Genomic DNA, 24,570 nt, shown 5'->3' with positions numbered 1-24,570 from the left:
AAAGAGCTCTCAAATTGTATTTTGTTAATCAAAATCTTAGAAAATGAAGAGAGATAGAGAGTGGAATGCTTCACCCATGCAACCAGTTAAATTCCAACCATAAGACCAAAGTTTTACGTTACCTTAGTTAAATTATTAAAAATAAAAAAAAATAAAAAATAAAAAATACCCTTTAAATATCCTAACATTTCTCTTGTACCAAAAACATGACATTCAGCCAAATTTTTATTTTATTTTGAAATTGGGTAATTAACCCAATGCTCTTTTTGCTTGAAGTAGGGTAATTAATCATGAATGCCCATAGCTATTCACAGAGAAGAGAACCATTGTTCTTTTAATGGAGACAAAAAAGAAGAGAGTTTTATGGGACTGGTGTAATGGTAATGTTCTGGATGGTTTGTCTAGAAAGAAATACCAGGATGTTTATGCATAAATTTGGAGATTGAAATAAAAATAAATAAAGGATTAGTTTTGGGAATTGTTTTGGGGCTCGGTTTCTAATGACTTAAAGAGTGCCCTTTCTTATTGAATGTGAACATTTTCTTCGATTTCTCTTGACTAGAGGGTTATGTGTTTTTTTAACTGCATTTCGTATTCTTTGACACATCTTTTAGGTGGAATACCGGTTCAATGTGTCTCTCCTCATTCATACTATCTTTTTTGGCCAGCATCAGAAATAGTGTAACCTTTTGTAAGCTTCAAATTTCTGTCTCAAGTCAGCAATCTCAGCCTCAGCAGCAGCTAGCCTTTGTTGAGAAATGGCCTCAGCTTCATTTGCTGTCTTAACTCGTAATTCCAAGTTGCGTTCATCAAGAGAGGACTTCAAACTTTCAACACGAGCCCATGCTCTGCATTCTGAATCTCTAGATTCCAAGACATCTCTGTGAACAGAAAAAAACCACACACAAAGTACATATTACATTTGCACAACGAAAACAACACATGACAAGAAAATCAGCTGTTTTTGTATAATCACATTAATTTATGGAACTAAATTAATACAGTTGAGTTATAACACTATTGAATTAAAGACAGCACTATGCGAGTGAACTAGAACATGAGATCTCAAAAATTCACTTGTAAATAATTAAGTTAAACCCCTGCTGCACACTTTACAAAATTTGTAACGATAACAGAAACGATTTAAACCAGAAAATAGAAGCACATTTCAAAAAGCCTTGAAACACTGAGTAGATGGTTCAAGTGTCATTCTTTGCACCATATGCAAAATTGAAGTTGTGAATAACTAAATAACCAAAAACTAGTAAATGTGCCTCACCTTGAATCAGTCAACTCATTTCTATACATTTCCAAAATCAGATTTAACTCTGAGTCACTTTCCTTTAAATCTTGGACCTACACCAAATAAATGAGGGAAATGAAAAATTGATCTAAACAAATCACATGAGAGGGAAAAAGTACAAAGCCAATTTATAATCTGAGAGCCACTGATATTTAATACTATGAACAGATGCAACTACTTCATGCGTGTGGCTGTCTAACATGGAAATATGCGTCCATGCTAAGGAAACAAAGTTTATAATATGTTCTGAACGGAAGGATTATAGCCCCTGTACCATGATAAATGTCAAGCACCTCAACTTTTATTTTTATTTCATTTCAACCGTACATTAGGAACTCAACAAGTTTACAGACATAACTATATTATATGTGTTCTCATCATCTTCCATAACCCATTGAATATAAAAATTATAGTTATCAACTATTAGTCTCCGGATTTTGGTCGTAGTACTCAGTGAGCATTGATAAACTACTCAATGGGGAGCAGGAAAATAAAATTGTGTATGCATATATACATGACTTTTCTATTTGGATAGAAGAACTTTCAATTGAAATAGTTTCCTATAGTTGCTACCCATTTTCTCAAAGGGTGGCCACAGAATATGTTGCCTTTCATAATTGCTAAACTTTTCTCTTTGGGATGACAAGGTGGGTTTTTCCAGACATATGCTGCCATTCATATATTGAAGAACTAGGTCTCCATCTTTCTAATAGAAATAACATAAAAGAACCAACAAATTTGATGAGGATTGGCACCAAATGATTCCATTCGACTTTCAAATTACTTTCTCTCGATACAAGTGGAAGGTACATATTTCTATAATCAGGACTTCTAAACAAAAAAACTACAAAATAAGATGGATAAGAAGTCTGCCGTGAGCACTCCGTTTTAAAAACACAGAAAGCCCATAATCCAAACAAAAAAATTATTCCAAACAGGAGACCAATCTAGATATATTCAACTTAACAGTCAAAGCGTAAAAAAAAATCTTCAAATGGATTCAAAAAGAAAATAGAGATAGATCCTACACAATTGCTCAGAGATAACTCATTTTGTTTTATTCAATAATATAGGCTACCTAAAAGTGTTCCCTATACATGAAAAAGCTTTACAAAAATCCCAGGTCAAGACTTCCACCTGATGCTCATCTGAACATAAATTCAGTCACAGGATCAAGAAACACATACCACAGCATTCAACTTTTGTATCTCAGTGTCTTGATCTTTGGATCGGGTAGACAAAGTCTCACACTCTTTCACCTGTTTAGAAAGGCAAGAGTTTAACCTCTTTCAATTCAACCAAGAATCTCACTGCATAATAGAAATACCCACCTTCCTATCAAGGATGCTGGAAAGAGACTGCACATCAGCCTTTAAAGAATGAAAGTCAGAAGCAGCCTCTTTGTATTTACGTAATTGACCTTGCATGGTACCCATTTTCTCAGGAAATGAAGAAACCAAGGATTTAAATTCTTTAATGATTTCTTTTCTTCCTGAAATAGAGAACATAATTTCAGCATGTATACTGTGAACAAATGCAAGTCTTCCTCGGTTAAAAGAAAAGAATCAGATATCCTCAAACCTGGTTCTCTTGATGCCTCTTCCAGCTTGGCTTCAATCAATTTTCTTTCCTCAATCTGTTTCTGTATTTCTATCCCCAAATCAGAAATTCTAGATTCAACAACTGCAGAAGATCTTCGAAAAACATCAGCAATGTCACTCTTGACAATAAGTTCCCTCTCCTTCCACAAAAGATTATCGTTCTCAGCCTATTTCAAGGAAAAAGAAACAATCAGCATTATGACACTAAACTTTCATAAAAACAATTACAGTTAAAGGTGCAACTGAAACTACCGACCAGTTACCACCTGTAGTTTCTCAAATAAGCCCTGGCACTCGAAGACTTCTGACTTTGACTTTTCTATTTGATCTCTCACCAAGAGATAAGCTTGGGAAGAAGAAATACACTCTACATTTTTAAGCATGTTCTGTGAATAAAATTATCCCACTTTTAGTAAAATGTCTGAATATGAACTAAAAAAAATGGCAAGAAGTGAAGAGTAAAGTTGGACTTGCATTGACATTTTTTTTTTTTTTTGAGAAGAGACTTGCATTGACATAGAAAATGACAATAGTAGCACAGTAAAATAACCTGCAAACTAGATAACTTCTGTAATATTTTTATCCTTTCTTCATGAAGGCCTTTGATGTCCATTAGCCGAGATGAAGCTTGGTCCTGCAGAATGTAATCAGTTGATAAGCTGACCCCCACCCAGTATAAGTTTTCAGTAGTCAATCAAGGAGAGAGAAGCCATCACAATACCATTAGATCCTTGAGAGTAGACTCCATATCTTGCAGATCTTTTTGCTTATCTCTGACTCTATCCACATGCTTGTTCCCAAAATTTGGAAGTGGGAAAGCCGTGCCTTTTGCAGCATTTTTCTGTGGCTTAAGAGTGTCTAGTTGACGATCAATGTCTTTTAATTCACCAGCCGCGGTTTCTAATTCCCCTTCAAAATACAATGAAAACATAACCGACTTTCAGAACATCCCTTGGCCTATCAGACCATGAAAATCTGCCACCATCCAAAGATTCTTCCCTTCTACTGTCTTAAGGGCAGGTGATTGAGCGACATTTTGTTTGTGGGAAACATATGTACATTAATAAAGAAGTGCAAGGAAAGATGGAGAATTCTGCAGCTTAAGAAAATACACAATTCAAAACGCTCAGAGAGAGAAACCCTCATTGTAGGGAGGAGAAGATACCAACCAAGGTGGATTATTAGACTCTTAAATCCTGAAGAGAGACTACCCATGAGGGACAACATTAATAATCAATGCATAACCCGCCCACCCTACCCCTTCTTGACCCAAAAAATATATATATAAGATAGAGCAAACAAGGGAAAATATTACAAAAATATTTCGCAAATAGTCTCACAAGGTTCATCAAAAGCTATATAACACAACAGATGTAAGAATTTACATTTCAAACGTTTAAGCTCAGCTTTATGTTTTGCTTCCAAGTCACAATCGCTTTGCAATTCCCTTGCCAACGTTCTATGCTCGAAAAACATATCAATAAAGGCCAATCTCAAGTACTTAACTTCATTTTTAAAGTCAGTTGATGTCTTCTGCCTACTTGTGCCTACCAAAAGAAGCAGTATACAGATGTATGAGGAATAAGTTTGAAAGGAACTGGATCATAACATATGACGTTTGAAAGACATCTGATCTAAACTCTCACCATCTTCTGGAAGCACTTTCACAAGTGCATCATGCAATGCATCCTTCACACGCCACTGGTTGTCAATTGCAGCTATGACATTACCTACAATTTTCTTAGTCTTTTCAATGGTAGTCCCTCTATCTTCTTCCATCTGATTAAAACTTTTACATGAACATGAACTTTCAGTCGCATCTGCTTGTGAAAGGCGGTCAAGAAAAGCAACCTGCAATGCAGACGGAGCACCATCTGACAAAAAAAATACAAGGCAGCCTTTTCAGTAAGTATATTTGAACAATCATAGAACTATTACAAGGTCAAAAGGTATACATTCAAATCCCCATAAAGATTCTCAAGCTCAGGGATATCATCGAATTCCAACATATAGATGAAAAGAAGAAATACAATGGTAAATAACTAAAAACTCAGTGGAGCAGGGGACTTCTATGAGCAATAGAGCAAGCAAAACCATCTAGTACTTTAAAAATTAAACAGATCGACGGTGTATTAAAATCATATCAACTTGTGGCTTTCAGTTGATGCCTAAAGGGTGGTACAGAAATATTAAAGATGAGCATAGATGAACCAACCCAAAAACATCATACAGAAAAATTGGACAGCAGGATGAAGAACATTTTCATAATTTCTGATGAAAAGAATAACAGTATACAGAATTCAAACATTAACTTAAAATGAAGTATCCATGTCGATATGCAACAATCAAGAAAAGAACCCATTAGTTAACTCAGAACTTTTGCACCTACTACCAAGTTTAATATATTAAAAACACACACAAACTTCATGAAGCTAAAGCCAGAATTAACTAAGATTTTTCATCATAACTAGTACCACCGCATTGAACATAACTTTGATCCTCATCATCCCTGATGGAAATGTCTTCAGCATCTTTCAGATTGTTTGATCCTCTTAAACGGATGGAACAAGATTCCAAGTCATTAACCATCTATTGTAAAAAAGAATGGTCAATTTCCCACAATCAATATAGAGTACCATAACCATAACACCAAAGAAGACAGGATCATAACAGACAAGAAGAAATAGAGAACAATCAAGACAGGGTGTCCTACCTCTTCCCAAGACTTATTGACCACTGTTAATGTGGAATCATATGCCTGTTGTTTGTCCTTCATTTGAAAAAAATTATTCTCAAGAATAGAGTGCTCCACCTTCTGAGTTTCTAAGTTCTGCGTTAGCTTCTGAATTTGATATTGCAGGAGTTTAACGTCAAGCTACAAGTCAAAAAATACAACATAAGTTCAAAACAAGAAGATTACATGTGTGTGTGTGTGTGTGTGTGTGTAATATAGCTAGGTGATCATATGTATGCCAGCAAAAATGTCTATAAGTTTTGATATGGGAAGTGAAAGGAAGATATGCATAAATCTTACATCACTTGAATAGCTGTTTGACAAGAGCATTTGGCTCATTTGGTAACTTTTTCCCCAAAAGGGGATAGATTTGAAGGGAATTTGACATTCATGTTTCATACGAATTTCAAAGAAATGTCTGAAATTTAGATTATTTTCAAATAAGTACTATATAACTTCTCACTTATTTTCTTCTATCTCCAACCCTATCATATATCATAGCCCAACCACTTTAACTTAGAAATGATAATTGACAAGGAAAACAAAAGTTAGAACATATGAAGTGCACACATCATCTTTAAAGGAGGATGTATTCTGTCGTATAAGCTACCCTATTCTGTGTTTGATGATTTTATATCAAGCCAACCTAATTAACAATCGAATAGTCTTCGAGTCAACACACATTTCATTAACCACCCACTAAAATCAACTATAATCTCTCCCATATCCTTAACAAAATAAAGATGCACCCAATTCAGATATTAGTAAAGCCAAGAAAATCTTTAAGAGGGTTCATTCAATACAGAGAAGAAGCGAAAAGGAAAATAATCTTCAAATGATACTAGCCAAGCTTGTCCTTCGCTCAGAGTCTTGCTATTGTGTTTGACACTAGCTCAATTGATCTATTCTTAACATAAATGGGTTACATCCCCGAGATTTTGCCAATAAGAGCAACCTTGACTCGTTAATTTTGTCTAGGCCTCAAACCGTATTGTCTACAGTTTCCATCCCTAACTGCATAAACTCTAGGTATAACTGAAATGCATAAAATCACCGCAAATAGTTGGGGCAAAAAACCAGAGACTGAAAAACTGCGAAGACTAAGCAGTAAAGTGCCACCCTATTCATAAACAAAACAATTCAATCCGATAAAGTAGCAAAATTTCACAATCTAAAACCAATTGATAAGTTTCAATGGGGTACCATAAACCTTCAACAACTATTTGACCACGAATTGTTCAAATCATCAGGCAAACTCAATCAGCAAAACAACAAATACAAATAATCCAAATACGAAACCTCCGATTCAAACTAAGAAGAAACATATGAGCAACTAGAAGCAAATACAAGCACAGAAGACCTAACCTTTTTGTCCTCATAAATGGGCAAAACGGGCTGCTTCTTAGCAGTAGCAGCCATGGGAGATATGGAGCTAAAGTGACGCCTTTTTCGATCAGACTCACCTGTGCTATCCATTGGAAACCCTAGAAAGAAACTCCCCCCGCAAACACTTCCACCCACATTACATCAGACACAACCCCACAAAACGAAAACGGCGCCAATTCAATCAACCCCTTTTACACAACAGCTAAGCAGGCACACTATCAAACCGTAAAAACTCCAGCACAAACCCTAGCTGGAAAAAGCCCTAACAAATTTTCCCAAAAAATAAGACAGTTCCTTTTCCTTTTCTGCTCTCTCAATACCCAAATTCTCCAGCCCTAATTCAAATTCCACAACCCAACTCAAAACCCTAATATCTTAATCTTAAGATTGTTGAGAAATTTTGATCCATTTGATCTCTCTTGTTCTCGGCTGAGACTGGAAGCCCCAAACACACACAGAGAACAAAAATATAATATAAAATGACTTTTTCATGGTTTTGTAAGAAGATTTAAGAAGTAGACGGGCAGCGTGGAATTCTGTGAATGTAGAAGGGTGTTTTGGGTATTTAAATTTTCAAAGGGAGAATTGGTTCTTTGAGGTCGCGTTTGGTACGCGAGACGGGACGGAACAGAGTGGGACGAGGCGTTCCGTCTCGCGTTTGGTGTGCCTAAAATGAGTGGAACGCGCTGTTCCATGGAACAGATTTTGGATGATTTTCTGTTCCACACCCCCACCCTGGAACGGGTTGTTCCACGTCTGTGGGACAGAAATTTCCAAAATTTTAAGACAAAAATGCCCCTTGTCTTTTTCAAAATTTACATCAAAAATCATATAACAAACCCTAAAAACTATCCCTCTTCTTCTCAGCCGTCGTGTTCCTCCCTCTGCATCTTCCCTTTCCTCCTCATCTTCTTCCCTGTAGCCTCTTCACCTCTGCATCTTCCGTGTAGCAGCTCTGCGAACCTTCCTCCTCATCCTCTTCCGTAGCATCTTCAGCTCTGCATCTCGGTTCCAAGTTCGATCTGTTTTCGTGTAGCTCTCAGTCTCTCTTTCTTCGATTGTTCAAATGTTTTTTATTTGTTCTCTGTTTATGTATTTGTTCTCTGTTTGTGTTTGATATTTTGTATCAACTAGAGTGCAGCAAAATACTAGTTTTTTTTGGCGATTTCTCATCTGGGTCTGGTACATTTTTTTCCTTTGGTTTCTGTTTCCGCTTTCAATCTGTCTTTCTGGACGGTCAGTTTGGTCAATTTGGTGTTTCTTGGATGCCTTTGTGTTCTTGATTGTTGAGTTGTATGGTTCTGATTTTGTTTCTTGAGTAAATACATATCAATCTGTAATTTGTATTTTGTGAAATGGGAAAAAAAAAAGGGGGATTTTTGGGCATCAGGGTTTTGGTACTTTGATTTGATTTAGGTTTTCTCCTTTGAGGTGCTTTTCTTGCTTTCTGGGCAACAGGGTTGTTGTTCCTGTGGGTGTTTGCTTGAAAGATAAATCTTTCTCCTTTCTATCTCATAGGAAAGGTAAGCAATTTGGGTTTTGTTGACTTTATCATATTTGTATGGATATTGATTTGAAGTGAGTGAGCTGGTTTTGTTAATGCCTTTAGGTCTTAGTGGATTTCAGGATTTAGCTGTTCAAGTTGATGTCGGTTATAAGCATTAAAAGGTTGATGTCGGTTATGCAAGACTTATTTTCAAGCATGATGTTTATAGTAGTGTTTGAACATATAATTACCAAAAGTGAGATGGCAGAGTGCAGCCTGTTTATATTGGAAAAATACAGAGGCTGCTTTGTGCTCCTGGGATTCCGAGTCGACCAAATACTCTAGTTTTGGTATAATCATTGGATATCAAGTCGTAAATGTGTTTGCTAGGTTATAACTCTGATTGTTTCTTGTTAACAGTGAAAGAATAGGGCTCCATTATGTATGTGCAAATGCCTTTTATCTTATTGTCCTGGGCTTTTGGTTTAGGATTTAATTAACAAGTCATGTCATTTAAAGGCGTATAAGTTATGGAAAATTAGAAGGGTCTCGCTTGAGCTAAAAATGAAGTGGTATAGAACTGGGTGGAGAGATAGATAAGTAGAATAGGTTGTAAACACAAAAAATTGCAACTCCCTTCCAACACACGCCTACCCCCCAACACACAAATGTCTTTAGACTTGGACGAGGATTAACTTGTCCATATTGAATTTGCACTGCATATATAAACCGTAAGCAGAAATACTTAATCTAAATGATGAGCCAATTGAGCAACACAAAATTCAATATATGAATTGGGTTTCCTTCACTTACATGCTCCCAAATGCGAGACACAATTAACATTTCCAATCCAAGGCTTCATCACACACATTCCTCAACGATTACTAATCACAAAAATAAAACCGTTCGCATATCGAAATTCTTCGATTCTAAACATTAATCTTTCCTATTCCTACAATACTTCCCCAGCAACCAAACCCAACTTTTCACCAACTAACACTGACCCGACACACTTCCAATTCAGAACTACTCAAAAACACAAAAAGACCTCAAACATATCATCTCAAAAATCCCACCAAACCCAACAAACCCAATTCAAAAATCACAAAAAGAGAAGATTTTGGCACCTGGGTTTTGTTGTAAAACACTTGGTTCTTAGCATGCATGAGAATCTCAGCCTCTCCTTCCTTGATGATGGCGTAATCACTGAGATCGGTCGCCATTGTTCCTCCACTTCCAAGCAAAAAAAAAACAACCCCAAATCACTTCCTTCCAAGAACAAACTCAAAACTCTAAAAAGCAGGAGCCTTTCTCTTCCCTTCTTATTCTTCGTCCTCTTCTATGGAACCCCTGGCTGGATTTTGCGAATTTGTGCAAGAAGCCTCAAACTGAAGACTTTTTATAGTTATAAATTGACATTTCTTTTTCGTCATTCACTCACAGTCTTGTAACATAATCTTTCCTTGCTTGGAGATTAGTGCAAGTCCACTCTTCTGCCTTAGCCTGCACCAACAACATAAAACATATGGCATTGTATCACATATACAACATGAGTACAGGGGGTTATAAACACGGACAGGAGGAGAGGAAACATTAGTTTAGATTGTGATTTAAATTTTTTTTTTTATATGTTCTTGGTGATATAAACTGTGTGAGTGCAGTTGTTTTAAAATTATTTGCATGTGGTTTTTTATAGTTTTGCAGTTTGGATATAAACTGTGTGAGTGCAGTTTGGATTAAAATGGATTTTGATTTAAACTGTGTGAGTGCAGTTCTTGGTGATATAAACTGTGTGAGTGCAGTTTGGATTAAAATGGATTTTGAATTTTTGAGAAGAAATTAAAAGGGTTGTTGGAATTTTGGAAGCCTTTGTGTTTTTGGTGAACGCGCAGACAATCTTGAAAATTTGTGTTAGAAGACTATTGTTTGTATATAAAAATTGCAGCCATGTGGTAAAGAACAATGGTTCATTCTAAATGTCAATGGACTAATCCATGTGTTGACTGCGTTGAAAGGCACAAACTTTTTTGACATGTTTGGGTTTGATCTCATGTGGATTATTGGAAAAACAAAATGGTATTGCTCTGACAGATTGTTGGTCGCTTACAGGTCTGAAGACTAATATTACGAATCGTGATTCTAAATCAGCCCAAGATCGTTATTTATCTGTGAGTTTTGCATGTTTATCAGCTTATATGGTGGATCTTTTTTTTTTGTTGGATCGTTATTGTGCGTGTCTGATGCATTTTGTTTTCCAGATTCGGGAAACTGTCCCTTTCAGATTTTTGGATTTTCGATTCTAATTCTTGGAACTCTCTGTGCTAAAGGTATATAAATGTATTATTTGTTTTCTTTGCAGCTAAATTTTACTTTTTTTTTTGTTTTGTTTTGGTGATTTGGGACCTTTTTTGTGCATGTTTGGGTTGTTAATTGGTAATGCATGTTTTCTTGCTGATTTTTGTGCTAGCAATTTTATTTAAATCCACAGCTGCTTTTTTTCATTTGACTTGCTGTGATGGTTATGCTTGATTCATAAGATTTGAGGTAGTCGTGATAAAATTAGAACAGCTAAGTATCCTTATTCTAGGCAATAATATGATGATAGACTGGTTACCTTCTAAGCAATTTCTCCCATATATACATATATAGTGTACTAAACCAAAGTATTATTATAAGCAAAGTAATTTGCAGTCTATTTTATGAATTCGACATCCTCTTATTGTTAACTTGGATATACAAAGCTGTTATGTGACACACAATATAGAAATGCAACAATGAAAAAAGGTGGCACCTTTTTTTTGCATTCGGCTACTGAGATAGCCTCTTGTGGACAATTCGTCACTACCATCGAACGAATATTATACATTATATTATCATTATTACCAAGTCCAAGTATCTAAAATGAATTTAGCGTATGTTGATACTCCACTCATTCATGTGTTGTTTTTTTGCATGTGAAGGTATGGATGAATATGAGACTCAATTCTTTGTTCTTTTGAACGTTTGGATTATAATGGCACAAGTCTTTACTATGAATGCACAATTGTTGAGGTATAGACAACAACAAAGGAGACAACGGGAAATAGCTAGTTTAGAGCAGAGGACATTTGTTAGACTTCATGTTAGGAGAGAGGAAATAAATCGTATCACACGATTGAGTGATACTAACTGTTTGTGGGAGCTACGAATGGATAGGAATGCATTTGCAGTTTTATGTGATTTACTACAAACTCGTGGTGGATTGGTAGATGATGGTCATGTTACAATAGAGGAGCAATGACACACCCCGTCCCGAAGGAGGGCATGCTGGCCGTCACGTGAGAGTGACGTAACCATTTGCACAGTTCGGAAGCTTTAAAATATACAACTTCTAAAATGAAACACCCGAAGGTGAGTCCTCATTTGGTCCATTCTGTCAGAACACCGTTGAATTACCTCGTAGTCACCACACCTTTGCAATTCTTGAACCTGGAGGGGCGCAAAACCAAAAGCGTGAGTGGGCAAAAACAAAGCTCTTTGAAAACTCTTTAGCAAAATACATTCTAACCCCTCGCCGTAAAACCTGTATACTTCCCAAAAAATGAACATATATACGTATGTATAGATATGCCAATCATGCTCCAAAATATGCCATTCATGCTCAAGAATATGCCACATCAGAATCTCATAATAAATGTAAGTGCTCAAGCATAACTCATAACAATAACATATAATCTGGCAGCCGGGAGTCACCTAACGTGACCTGTACGGCTGCATATAGAGCTCAAATCTCAAACTCAATAACTGAATCTGCACACGAGTCGGAACCACCTAACGTGGTCTGTACGACAAGACTGGGTGTATCATATATACGCTCTAGTGCTACGATCACGTGAAGACTGTGCGAATAATCGCGGGTCACCTACGAGTCGGAACCACCTAATGTGGTCTGTACGACAAGCCTATGCACCTAACTTGGATCTAAGCTGAGCGTGTGGTGCGGGTGAACATCACGTGAAGGACTATGCCCTGACCCTGGGCGGGAGCACTAACACCGGGGTGCAGATTATGAGCTCTCTAAGCATCTCAAGCTATTATTGAATACAAACATGAATACCACTTACCTGGCACTTACCTGTGCGTCCACAGCACCAAATACACATATATAAATGTATGCCGCTACTAATGCATGTGATGATGCATAAGCGATAATAGTAAAGTGCATGGCATAAATCAATTACCCTTTTTAATCTATTTCTGGGAATATAAATGTATATAGGTATATACGGAAAACAAAAGCCCACTCACTGATAAGTAGCCGGCTCGTAACCCTCACGCCTAGTTTGGTTACATTCATCGTCCGTACAAGTTTCACCTATAACAGAATAATTATAAAATCATCAATTAAACGCACACACAAACATTCGTCCATAACTTTTTTATACGTTGCTCAAATTGGGTGTGTGAATATACCACGGTGATCTACACGACGTCACGAACACGTGACAATTTTCAGAACTCAATTTGGAGCTCTCACGCGCCCCCACGCGCTGCCCACGCGCGCGTCTTCTTCCTCGCGTCGCCGGACTGGTTTCGCCGGCGGTGGGTGTTTTGCCGGAATTTCTGGGTAAACTTCAAAGTGTCATAACTTCTTCATTTCTTAACCATTTTCGACGTACTATATATCAAAATGAAGGTATTGACGAGACGAACACATCCATACCTGCCTCGACCCCTAATTCGCTGTGGATTCGCCGGAAAAATCCTCGAAAGCTCCGGCCAACTTTGACCACGGTGATCCCGACGTCCAAACTTCTCCAACGAAGTACTCCGAGGCTCCTTGGGACCTCACTAAGACATCTACAAGCTTCAAAAGTCCAAAAACACGCTAGTTTAAGTTTGCATGAATAATACCTAAATCGGATTACCTCGAATCGACATGAAAACGAAGGATTTCTCACCTGAAAATGGTATGGTTGCACTCGTACGAGCTTCACGAGTTCGATGGTGTCCTTAGTTTCCTCGATCCATCAAGGTTTGGGTGATGTGTGTGTTGTCCGTACGTTTTCAGAAGGAAGAAGAAGAATGAATGGAGCTCAGGAGAGAGAGAGAGAGAGAAGTGACAGAAAAGAGACAGAAGGAGAGGAAAACACGGGAGAGTGAGAGACAGTGTGTGTGAGTGTGTGTGTGTGTGGTCCAACACATGCCACACCACACAAAACAACACTAAACGTAAATGTAGCGAACTAGGGGTAAAAGGATAAATTCACACGTACGTTTTTATAATCTCGGGACGGGATGTCACAACCTACCCACCTTAATAGAATTTCGTCCCGAAATTCAAAACAACCAAATATAACCCCTAGTGATCGAAGAACAATCTAGGATACAAATCCCTCATCCGATCTTCTGTCTCCCATGTAGCTTCCTCGACTGACTGATTTCTCCACAAAACTTTCACTAAGTTCACCGTCTTGTTCCTCAGAACCTTCCCTTTTTCCAATCGATGATCGTCACCGGTTCCTCGTCATACGTTAAATCTGGATTAATTTCTAACGGTTGAGGAGATATCACATGCGACGGATCAGCAACATAATGTCGGAGCATCGAAGCATGAAATACATTATGCACTTTAGACAGCTCTGAAGGCAACTCAAGCCTGTAATCACTCTCACCAACTCACTCGGTGATCCTATAAGGTCTAATGTACCTAGGGCTCAGCTTACCCTTTTTCCCAAACCTTACTACTCTTTTCCAAGGCGATAGCTTCAAGAATACTTAATCATTAACCTTATATACTCGATCAGTAGCATGCCTGTCTGCTAAGCTCTTCTGCCGATCCTGGGCCGCTTTCAAGTTAGACTTAATTCCTTGAACATTCTGAGTAGTCTCCTCCACTATCTCAGGGCCCACCAAAACTCTTTCACCGACCTCTGACCAACACAAAGGTGTACGACACAATTTTTCTATATAAAGCTTCATAACAGTGTCATTCCGATACGCCGTACAATAAAGCAATCTCGTACTAAGTGCTTCTTGAAAAGCTGTCCAGAGCTTAGAAGTGAATCTAGGATCTCGATCTGAAACAATACTTACTGGAATTCCATTATACTTCACCATCTTAGTGATAAACAGCTCAGCCCATTTATTCAGAGAATACTTTTCTCTCACTAGAATAAAGTGCGCTGACTTAGTAAATCGATCTACAACCACCCAAACGCCATCATAACTATTTTGTGTACGAGGAAGCTTGTACACAAATTCATAGTGATATTTTCCTATTTCCACTATGAAACGGGAAGTGGTTGCATTAAACCAAACGGTTTCTTCCTTTTTGTTTTGACCTGCTGACAAACTGTACACCAACTGATATACTTTGCAATTTCTCTTTTCATATCTGGCCAATAGTAACATGATCTAATGGTATGATGCATCTTAGTACTTCCGGGATGCATTGCAGAATTTGAACAGTGTACATCGTCAAAATTGCTTTCTTTAATTCCACATCATTAGGCACATACGTCATATTCTCTTGTATAAACATGCATTCCGATTCTCGAACTTTGGGATCATTCCTTTTTCCCCTTCGTTCCTTGCTGCATTAACACTTATCCAATATCAATCAAAGAAGTATCCTTAAAGACTTCATGATTACCACTATCTTCTGGGAGCACTAAAATACGTGCATGAGTGAGGAATACTTCAACTGTTGAAACCTTTACTCATAATTATCATCCCACTCAAACTTAACCTCTTTCTCGTCAATGGCAAGGCAATGACTGAAAAATCTTTCACGAACCGTCCATGATAGCTTGTTAAGCTAGGATAACTCCGAATCCCAATCACGATTCGTGGTTGTTCTAAATTCTCAATTTCTGCTACCTTTTAAGAATTCACTTGAATACCTGAAGCAGATATAACATATCTCAAAAATGCTACTTGATTCATCCAACCTTGGCATTTGCTAAACTTAGCATACAATCGACGTTCCCTCGATCTTTGCAATACCAATTTAAGATGTTTAGCATACTTTGCTTTAGTCTTATCAATCTTTTCAATAGCAACAACAACAAATCGGTCTAGATATCATTGGAATACTTCATTCATCAAATTCATAAAGTAGTAGATGCATTCGTCACTCCGAATGGCATCACCAAACTTGAAATGACCTTAACGAATCCTGAAAGTTATCATAAGGGCATCCTCACCGATAATCTTCAACTAATAATATCCAGACCTCAAGTCAATCTTAGAAAATATACAACCACCTCGAAGCTGATCAAACAACCATCAATGTGAGGTAACAGATAACGGTTTTCAATTGTTACTCGATTCAACTGCTTATAATCAAAGCACAGCCTTAACGTCCATTTTCTTTCTCACCATTAAACTGGGGTTCCCCCAACATAATGTACTAGGTTGAATAAAAACCTTTATCAACCAATTTCCAATTCTCTTAGTTCAAAAGGCAACATTCTATAATATAAGGTTTGTACCTGGAGACAAATCAATAGTGAACTCTACATCTTTGACTAGCAGCAATCCAGGTAAATTCTCAAGGAAAATGTCAGGTAAATGTTTGACTACTCCCACTTCTTCCACACTACTAGAAGTAACATCATTTAACACTACATGAGATAAGTATCCTTGGCAGCCTTTTGATAATAATCTCTTTGCTCTCACAGCATAAATAACGGCCTGCCTCACTCCACTTTGCATACTTACAAAAGTAATCTCTAGTCATCCAGACCGATGGAAAATAACTGGTTTCCCGGAAATAAAGTAAAGTATATACTCATATACGTAATATATCTCAAATTATGCTAGACAATGTGAATGTATGTCATGCCAAGTATCATAACATAATGCTCATCATCTCTAAGTGAATATGATGGTATAACATATAATCAATTCAACATTCGGCTATAAACATAGCTCATACTCTTTCATTCTAATCAACTCAGCCCTCGGCTGCATATATAACTCATAATTAACTCATCATATTATGTATATCTTGCACACATTCAGTACCACCTCGCGTGGTCTGCAACTCATCACTGTATATAACATAATATGCTCTAGAATAACATCGAAATCCACAATCTAATGGAACAAAAGTAGCTAGCAACAATACATACTCTACTATTACTGAGCACTCTGAATAAGTACGATACTAACATAGGATAACCTACTGGTTTACTTGCTTAACGAATCCACGAATAAATTATTAATATTACGGTCTGCAGCCCACAATACTGATAAATCATCGTTGTCTCGATAAGTAAGCAACAACTCTCGAGGGTGTAATATTACTATTTTGCCACTCATTAGGAAATACATACACACGTCTCAACCGCGTTTAATTACTACTTTCTAGGCAATAACAATAATAACGTAAAATTTCTACATTATTAACAAATAGACTCTAGCTAAGTCATTAAGAATAATTATCGTACTCCTAATCAAATCCGAATAATTCTGAGTATCTTGCAGTGATGTGTGGTTAACACATCCCTGGGCTTGTTGTCGTCTCCCACAACCTCTATTAGTGTAAATACTTCGCTCATGTACACCACGACCTAACTGACCATAATTAATAGATCCAGGAACTTGCTGGATCGGCGCTAGTTGTGGCAAAGAAGACTGCTAGGGTTTCTGTTGGCTTTGGACATAATTTGCAGTTCTATATCCCATCTATCCACTTGTAAAGCGTCCAATGCTTTCTCGCCTACATTCTCAAAGGTGTCCATTATTGTACCTACAGCACAAAGGTACATTTCCTTTACCAAAATCACCTTGTCTCTGAGATCTGGGATTACCAATACATCTATCACTTCGCCTCTGGTCAATGGCATTAAAACCTTTGCCAAAAGAACTAGAATTAGCTTCACTTCTTTTGAAGTTCCGAATCTTTCGAGGTTCTCGAGATGACTGGCCTTTATCCTTGTCATCATTCCTCTGATTCCCATTCCTTTATTCTTCTTCATCATTATCGCAGGACATAATCTCCGAGTCCTTAAGGCTCAACAACATCTTGTATACTCCTGGTAAGAATTATAATGGATAGTGGTCACCCAAAGTACCACTGCCTTATGCCACCCAGACTAAAACAATATAACACTTCAATCAAAATAGCAGCAATATTCGAATGGAACGAGGCAAGTCTGAGAACTTTCTATAATACTCATTGATCGTCATCTTTCCTTGTCTCACATTTGCAAACTCTTGCTTTCTACCATCATAAGATGCCAAAGGAAATAATTCTTTTCTTTAAACAAGTCCTAAAACAATTCTCAATCAGCTGTTTCCTTCGGTGACAACGAATTATACTCCTGTTTCCACCAGGATACAAGTTCATAACTCAAACCAGGTAGTCGTCTTGACTTACCTTCAAAAGACAGATTTCCTTAACTTGCATAATCTAAAACATCTTTTCCAATCGGTTAATCCATCACTTTGCTCCCTCAGGTTCATCATTTCATAAGGTGATTCAAATTCAACTCATAACCCATCTTAAAATGTCCCTTTCAGATAATATACTGAATCACCAAAATAATAGTTTCCCCTAACAGCTAAATCAGGGAGACTAAATTCCTCTAACTACGTGGTTTGCTACGAGGCGGTGTAGTTCTGACAGAATTCACTAGAACTTCTCAAGATATCCAAGATTGAAACTAGGCTCTGATACCAACTGACACACCCCGTCCCGAAGGAGGGCATGCTGGCCGTCACGTGAGAGTGACGTAACCATTTGCACAGTTCGGAAGCTTTAAAATATACAACTTCTAAAATGAAACACCCGAAGGTGAGTCCTCATTTGGTCCATTCTGTTAGAACACCGTTGAATTACCTCGTAGTCACCACACCTTTGCAATTCTTGAACCTGGAGGGGCGCAAAACCAAAAGCGTGAGTGGGCAACAACAAAGCTCTTTGAAAACTCTTTAGCAAAATACATTCTAACCCCTCGCCGTAAAACCTGTATACTTCCCAGAAAATGAACATATATACGTATGTATAGATATGCCAATCATGCTCCAAAATATGCCATTCATGCTCAAGAATATGCCACATCAGAATCTCATAATAAATGTAAGTGCTCAAGCATAACTCATAACAATAACATATAATCTAGCAGCCGGGAGTCACCTAACGTGACCTGTACGGCTGCATATAGAGCTCAAATCTCAAACTCAATAACTGAATCTGCACACGAGTCGGAACCACCTAACGTGGTCTGTACGACAAGACTGGGTGTATCATATATACGCTCTAGTGCTACGATCACGTGAAGACTGTGCGAATAATCGCGGGTCACCTACGAGTCGGAACCACCTAATGTGGTCTGTACGACAAGCCTATGCACCTAACTTGGATCCAAGCTGAGCGTGTGGTGCGGGTGAACATCACGTGAAGGACTATGCCCTGGCCCTGGGCGGGAGCACTAACACCGGGGTGCAGATTATGAGCTCTCTAAGCATCTCAAGCTATTATTGAATACAAACATGAATACCACTTACCTGGCACTTACCTGTGCGTCCACAGCACCAAATACACATATATAAATGTATGCCGCTACTAATGCATGTGATGATGCATAAGCGATAATAGTAAAGTGCATGACATAAATCAATTACCCTTTTTAATCTATTTTTGGGAATATAAATGTATATAGGTATATACGGAAAACAAAAGCCCACTCACTAATAAGTAGCGGGCTCGTAACCCTCACGCCTAGTTTGGTTACATTCGTCGTCCGTACAAGTTTCACCTATAACAGAATAATTATAAAATCATCAATTAAACGCACACACAAACATTCGTCCATAACTTTTTCATACGTTGCTCAAATTGGGTGTGTGAATATACCACGGTGATCTACACGACGTCACGAACACGTGACAATTTTCAGAACTCAATTTGGAGCTCTCACGCGCCCCACGCGCCCTGTTCACGCGCTGCCCACGCGCGCGTCTTCTTCCTCGCGTCGCCGGACTGGTTTCGCCGGCGGTGGGTGTTTTGCCTGAATTTCTGGGTAAACTTCAAAGTGTCATAACTTCTTCATTTCTTAACCATTTTCGACGTACTATATATCAAAATGAAGGTATTGACGAGACGAACACATCCATACCTGCCTCGACCCCTAACTCGCCATGGATTCGCCGGAAAAATCCTCGAAAGCTCCGGCCAACTTTGACCACGGTGATCCCGACGTCCAAACTTCTCCAACGAAGTACTCCGAGGCTCCTTGGGACCTCACTAAGACATCTACAAGCTTCAAAAGTCCAAAAACACGCTAGTTTAAGTTTGCATGAATAGTACCTAAATCGGATTACCTCGAATCGACATGAAAACGAAGGATTTCTCACCTGAAAATGGTATGGTTGCACTCGTACGAGCTTCACGAGTTCGATGGTGTCCTTAGTTTCCTCGATCCATCAAGGTTTGGGTGATGTGTGTGTTGTCCGTACGTTTTCAGAAGGAAGAAGAAGAATGAATGGAGCTCAGGAGAGAGAGATAGAAGTGACAGAAAAGAGACAGAGGGAGAGGAAAACACGGGAGAGTGAGAGACAGAGAGACAGTGTGTGTGAGTGTGTGTGTGTGGTCCAACACATGCCACACCACACAAAACAACACTAAACGTAAATGTAGCGAACTAGGGGTAAAAGGATAAATTCACACGTACGTTTTTATAATCTCGGGACGGGATGTCACAAGCAAGTAGCTACTTTTGTTAACATATTAGCCCACCACAATAAAAATAGGTCAATGCAAGTTAGATTTTTTAGGTCTGGTGAAACTATTAGTCGATATGTCCGTAGAGTATTGCGTGCATTACTCAGTTTGCAAGATGTGTTGTTTGCAAAACCAACCCCTATCCCAGAGGATTGCACGGAATCAAGATGGAAATGCTTTAAGGTAATAATCATAGTAAAATCATTAATAACATAATTATTTGTAATTGCTAATTAATATAAGTTTTTCCTTTGTCTAGGGTTGCTTGGGAGCGCTAGATGGAACATACATAGGGTCACTGTGCCTGATGCCGATAGACCAAGATATAGAACAAGGAAGGGTCATATAGCAACTAATGTGTTAGGCGTATGCACACACGACCTCAAATTCGTATATGTGTTATCCGGTTGGGAGGGATCAGCTACTGATTTGAGAGTTCTTGGTGACGCTGTTACTAGAGCTAATGGCCTCAAGGTCCCAAATGGTAAGATAAACAAGCACCTAGTATTTTTCCTTACCTTTGTTGGCCAACAACTAAAATTTATTATCAACTAATATAGGTACATATTATTTGGTTGATTCCGGATATACGAATGGTGAGGGTTTTCTGGCACCGTATAGAGGCACTAGATACCATTTGCAAGAGTGGGAAAACAATTCACGGGCACCTAGGAATCATGAAGAATATTTTAATATGAAACACTCATGTGCTAGGAATGTCATTGAGAGATGTTTTGGCCTCCTCAAACGACGTTGGGCTATCTTACGAAGCCCTTCCCACTATCCAATCAAGATTCAGGGACGAATGATCACCGCATGTAGTTTACTTCATAATTTTATCAGAATGTATATGGCAGTTGATCCTGAAGAAAATGCAAGGCTTGCATTTGATGAATTACCTATAGGGGAAGATTTACCAGAAGTATTAGCCTACATTGAAATCGTTGAGTCAAGCCAAATATGGACTCAATGGAGGGATGATCTTGCAAGAGAAATATATGATGAGTGGAGAGGAAGAAGGGCTTGAAAATTGGTTAACATGGTAGTTGTTGTAATTATCTTTTAGATGGGGACTCAATTTAGTTGTTGTAATTGGCTTGAAAATTCGTAACATCAAGACTATTGAGATGTTTGTTATTGTAATATGGTAATTGGGAGTTATCTAGATGTTATGGCTTATTTGATATGTTTATTTGTGTTACTAAATTTTAATAAATTTTAAAATTAGGGTGTAGTCATTGTCATTTGATTTGGCTTATTTGATTTGGTAATTAAACTATTGATTTGGCTTATTTTAAAATTAGGTTGTCTATTGTTTCAAGTGCATTAGGAATCTACGACATTGTAGTGGATAGTTTCGTTGCTGGATTACTTGATATTGAAGGAAATTAAACTATTAACCATGAAGGGCTACAAAATTTCTGTTACATTCTAAACAGTTTAGTAAGATTACTCTCTTCCTATTGAATGAACTAGGAATTAGCGTTTTTTTAGATTCCTCTGGTGCTTTTGGTATTGGATTTTCTGTTTGTGCTTGTCCATCCATATGCAACTTTTCTATTTATTTAATTGTTTACTCTCGAGTTTTCTTTAGACGGACCTCTGGTTTAACATTTTATAGTCTTTCCACTTGATAAACAAAACCCTCTCTTACGCTATTGAACCGTCGTTGTTCTTATTTGTTTTAAAGAATTGAACCTTGTGTGTCTAGCATGTGTAGGGTGCACATTTACATACACAAGATAAACATAAGACATGAGGCTGGCTTCTATTGATTTGGTAATTGATTAGTACAACTAATATAAATTTAGTCATTGTCATTTGATTTGGTAATTGATTAGTACAACTAATATAAATTTATTTGTGTTACTTGTGTAATATATGGCTTATTTGATAGATTATATGGCCACCTCACGTAATTGGATTGATCATGAGGAGGATGTACTACTTACCATCCTCGAGGAGATGGTTGCTGATGGTGTTAGGTGTGAGACCGGCAATTTTAAGGCTGGTACTTTTGTAACGGTTGCCTCCAAGATGAGGGAACATATTCCTGGCATTAATATAGAGCCGAAGCATATACAAAACAAATTGAAGCGTCTGAAAGAAAAGTATTCGTCTGCATATGACATGATGAATACATCTGGATTTGGTTGGGATGATGAGAAAAAATGTGTTGTTGTGGATAGTGACGAAATACTACGGGAGTGGGTGAAGGTAAATTTTTTTTTTTTCTTATTCTTTATCAATTAGTTGTTTTGAAAGTCTTAACCTTGATTTCTTTGGGTTCTTATTGTAGAAACATCCCAATGCATCTTGCAAACCAAATAAGCCATTCCCGTTGTATCCACGGCTATGTACGGTGTTTGGGAGAGACCGAGCCACGGGTAGCATTGCTGAATCAGCGGCAGATGCAATTGAAAATATGGGTTTGGAAAGTGAGGATTGTGAGACTTCTGAGATACCTCCGCTTTCACCTACCCCATCTCCTTCTGTTGCTACATCTAGTGCTTCTCAACCTGTTAGGAAGAGGAAGAGGAGCAGGAATGATGGTGATGCAAATATTGTATCTGTTATCAGTGAAGGTTGGAATAAAGCTGTTACTGAAATGAAGAAATTAGGTGAAAGTTTTACTTTTAGAGAAGCAAAAGCTAGACTACCTTCTGAGCTTCAGGCCATGGGTCTCCCATACGATCAGGTGTTAAGAATTTCAATGAAGTTAGTGAAAGATATCGATCTGATGGGTATTTGGAGCACCTTGGATGACTCACAGAAGCCAGATTTCATTAAAGTGTTTATGGAGAGCCTTTGAGGTTTTAGTATTTGTGGTTTTAGTATGGGGAACTTTATCAACTTCTAAGTGTTTTCATTATTACTTTAGTAAGACATTATTTGTTTTTTAAGTCAGGACGAATGTTTGATTTCGGATATTTCATGTTTAAGTTATGCATATTTCATTTTCTTTGTTTAAGTTCTAAATGTTTAAACCCTAAAATGTTTACGATATGCATGATCATTAAACTTATATATTTTTCAACATTTGTCATGTGCTCTTATGTGGTTTGCCTTGTTCCTGCAATGGGGAATATTTAGAGGGGTGTCCTTCTAAACAAGGCCAATTCTAATGTTTGTAGAACCTATTAAGGTGCTTGGGGCTTGTTCCCCCACTCGAGAAATCCTGAACTAGGCCATTGATCTCTTCCGAGATAATATCCAAAAAGGAATGGGAAAAATCTCTTTCAAAACCGTCAAGGCCTACAGCCTTTAAACACCCTATTGGGAACAAATCATCCTTGATCTCGTCATTGCCAATTGGCTTTGTATAATCATTGTTCACCTTCTCTGATATTATTAGGATAACATAGTCAAGGATAGCCCCCCAATCTTGCTAACCCCCAGACATGAACAAGTTGATGAAATGCTCTTCCACTGTCTACCATGTAACATTCGCCTCCTCTATCCATACCCCTTGAATGTTTTGCAATTTTTCAACTGTATTAAATCATCTATTCTATATGGTGGTGTAGTGAAAGAACTTTGAGTTAGAATCCCAACCTGCATCCATTTGATTCGAGACCTAGTTAAAACTTCTTTTCTCTTTCTTTCAATTTGTTAATACACTTTATCAAGGCCTTAATCTGCTCACCATGTTCCTCCCAATTATCATGGAGGCAACCCAAATAATGCATTAGATGATCAATTTCCTCCCTTCCTCTGTTAAATTTTCTTCTACTCCATTTCATCAAATTTTCACTAGAAGAGTTTAATTCTCGTTGCCATTTCTCCAACCATCCACACCTACTTTGAATACTCCAGCTCTCTTCAACAATTTGTTAACTTTTGTGTATATATTCTTGTATTCTTGGGATTCGTAGTTTATTATGATTTTATGTAAATTATTTATTTCCTTAGTGATAGGATTGTAACATCTTATAAATCCATCCTTAACAACAACAACCCACAACTGAAAGGACCAAAATTAGGGACTAAAAATTAAATTGGGGTGTGGGTTTTGCAATTTGCACAATAAAATTTGATGGGTTTGTGGTGAAAATTTGAATGGAGGTGTAGAAAACGGGAAAAATTACAAATTTTAAAGGGGTTTGCATGTGAAACACAACATATACCTATTAAAATTTGGACCAAGAAAAACAAATAATGGATAATAGTGTTCAAATTTGAACAACTTATTAAAAAAAAAAAAAAAAAAAAAGAGTCATGTCCCGTTCCGCCCATAAAATTGTACCAAACAACAGCGGAACATGGGTATTTTAGTCATTTTAATCTTTTGGTTCCGTTCCGTCCATGTGCTACCAAACGCAGGACGGAACAACTGTCTTGTTCCGT

General features: G+C 37.7%; 3 protein-coding genes and 1 long non-coding RNA gene across 6 annotated transcripts in view; 3 read left to right on the top strand and 1 right to left on the bottom strand.

Moving 5' to 3' along the window:
- LOC148698494 (E3 ubiquitin-protein ligase BRE1-like 1) overlaps positions 1-24,570 on the bottom strand; it is a 28,179-nt gene that overhangs the window by 2,789 nt on the left and 820 nt on the right. The window contains exons 2-14 of one of the 3 annotated variants that reach the window (XM_088683847.1): positions 7,004-7,615; positions 5,618-5,779; positions 5,379-5,493; positions 4,551-4,778; positions 4,290-4,451; positions 3,626-3,813; positions 3,455-3,538; positions 3,171-3,290; positions 2,885-3,071; positions 2,635-2,795; positions 2,491-2,562; positions 1,280-1,356; positions 687-881 (exon numbers count right to left, since the gene is read on the bottom strand). In XM_088683847.1, the coding sequence (XP_088539973.1) occupies positions 687-881; positions 1,280-1,356; positions 2,491-2,562; positions 2,635-2,795; positions 2,885-3,071; positions 3,171-3,290; positions 3,455-3,538; positions 3,626-3,813; positions 4,290-4,451; positions 4,551-4,778; positions 5,379-5,493; positions 5,618-5,779; positions 7,004-7,114 (1,862 nt within the window). In that variant the 5' untranslated portion in view covers positions 7,115-7,615. Of the gene's footprint in view, positions 1-686; positions 882-1,279; positions 1,357-2,490; positions 2,563-2,634; positions 2,796-2,884; positions 3,072-3,170; positions 3,291-3,454; positions 3,539-3,625; positions 3,814-4,289; positions 4,452-4,550; positions 4,779-5,378; positions 5,494-5,617; positions 5,780-7,003; positions 7,616-24,570 lie in introns of those variants that run through there. The other 2 variants (XM_088683851.1, XM_088683854.1) reach the window with 2 other exon arrangements.
- LOC148698496 (uncharacterized) lies at positions 7,730-11,089 on the top strand. Its single transcript, XR_015955593.1, has 3 exons — positions 7,730-8,039; positions 10,620-10,678; positions 10,769-11,089. It is a non-coding gene; the product is annotated as an uncharacterized LOC148698496 (long non-coding RNA).
- Positions 20,300-21,250, top strand: LOC137744374 (uncharacterized). Its single transcript, XM_088678235.1, has 3 exons — positions 20,300-20,345; positions 20,483-20,707; positions 21,081-21,250. The coding sequence occupies exons 1-3, from the start codon at positions 20,300-20,302 to the stop codon at positions 21,248-21,250; spliced, it is 441 nt and encodes a 146-aa protein (XP_088534361.1).
- LOC148698495 (uncharacterized) lies at positions 22,125-23,194 on the top strand. The gene is made up of 2 exons (XM_088677079.1): positions 22,125-22,440; positions 22,523-23,194. Exons 1-2 carry the CDS (start codon positions 22,126-22,128, stop codon positions 23,033-23,035), a joined length of 828 nt encoding a protein of 275 aa, XP_088533205.1. The 5' UTR covers position 22,125; the 3' UTR covers positions 23,036-23,194.

This window comes from Pyrus communis, chromosome 2 (assembly GCF_041283825.1).
Source record: "Pyrus communis isolate YQ-2024b chromosome 2, ASM4128382v1, whole genome shotgun sequence".
NCBI lineage: Eukaryota > Viridiplantae > Streptophyta > Magnoliopsida > Rosales > Rosaceae > Pyrus > Pyrus communis.
Note: the sequence above shows the minus strand (reverse complement) of the source record. Positions and strands in the feature narration are given on the sequence as shown.

What these genes read in the sequence shown, in the direction of transcription:
- LOC137744374 (XM_088678235.1), top strand. Translation starts at nt 20,300, where the DNA reads ATGTCCGTAGAGTATTGCGTGCATTACTCAGTTTGCAAGATGTGTT. An exon ending in CTCAGTTTGCAAGATGTGTT is followed by an intron (nt 20,346 to 20,482) that starts GTTTGCAAAACC and finishes TCCTTTGTCTAG; the next exon opens with GGTTGCTTGGGAGCGCTAGA. An exon ending in TGGCCTCAAGGTCCCAAATG is followed by an intron (nt 20,708 to 21,080) that starts GTAAGATAAACA and finishes TGTATATGGCAG; the next exon opens with TTGATCCTGAAGAAAATGCA.
- LOC148698495 (XM_088677079.1), top strand. Translation starts at nt 22,126, where the DNA reads ATGGCCACCTCACGTAATTGGATTGATCATGAGGAGGATGTACTACTT. An exon ending in TACTACGGGAGTGGGTGAAG is followed by an intron (nt 22,441 to 22,522) that starts GTAAATTTTTTT and finishes TTCTTATTGTAG; the next exon opens with AAACATCCCAATGCATCTTG.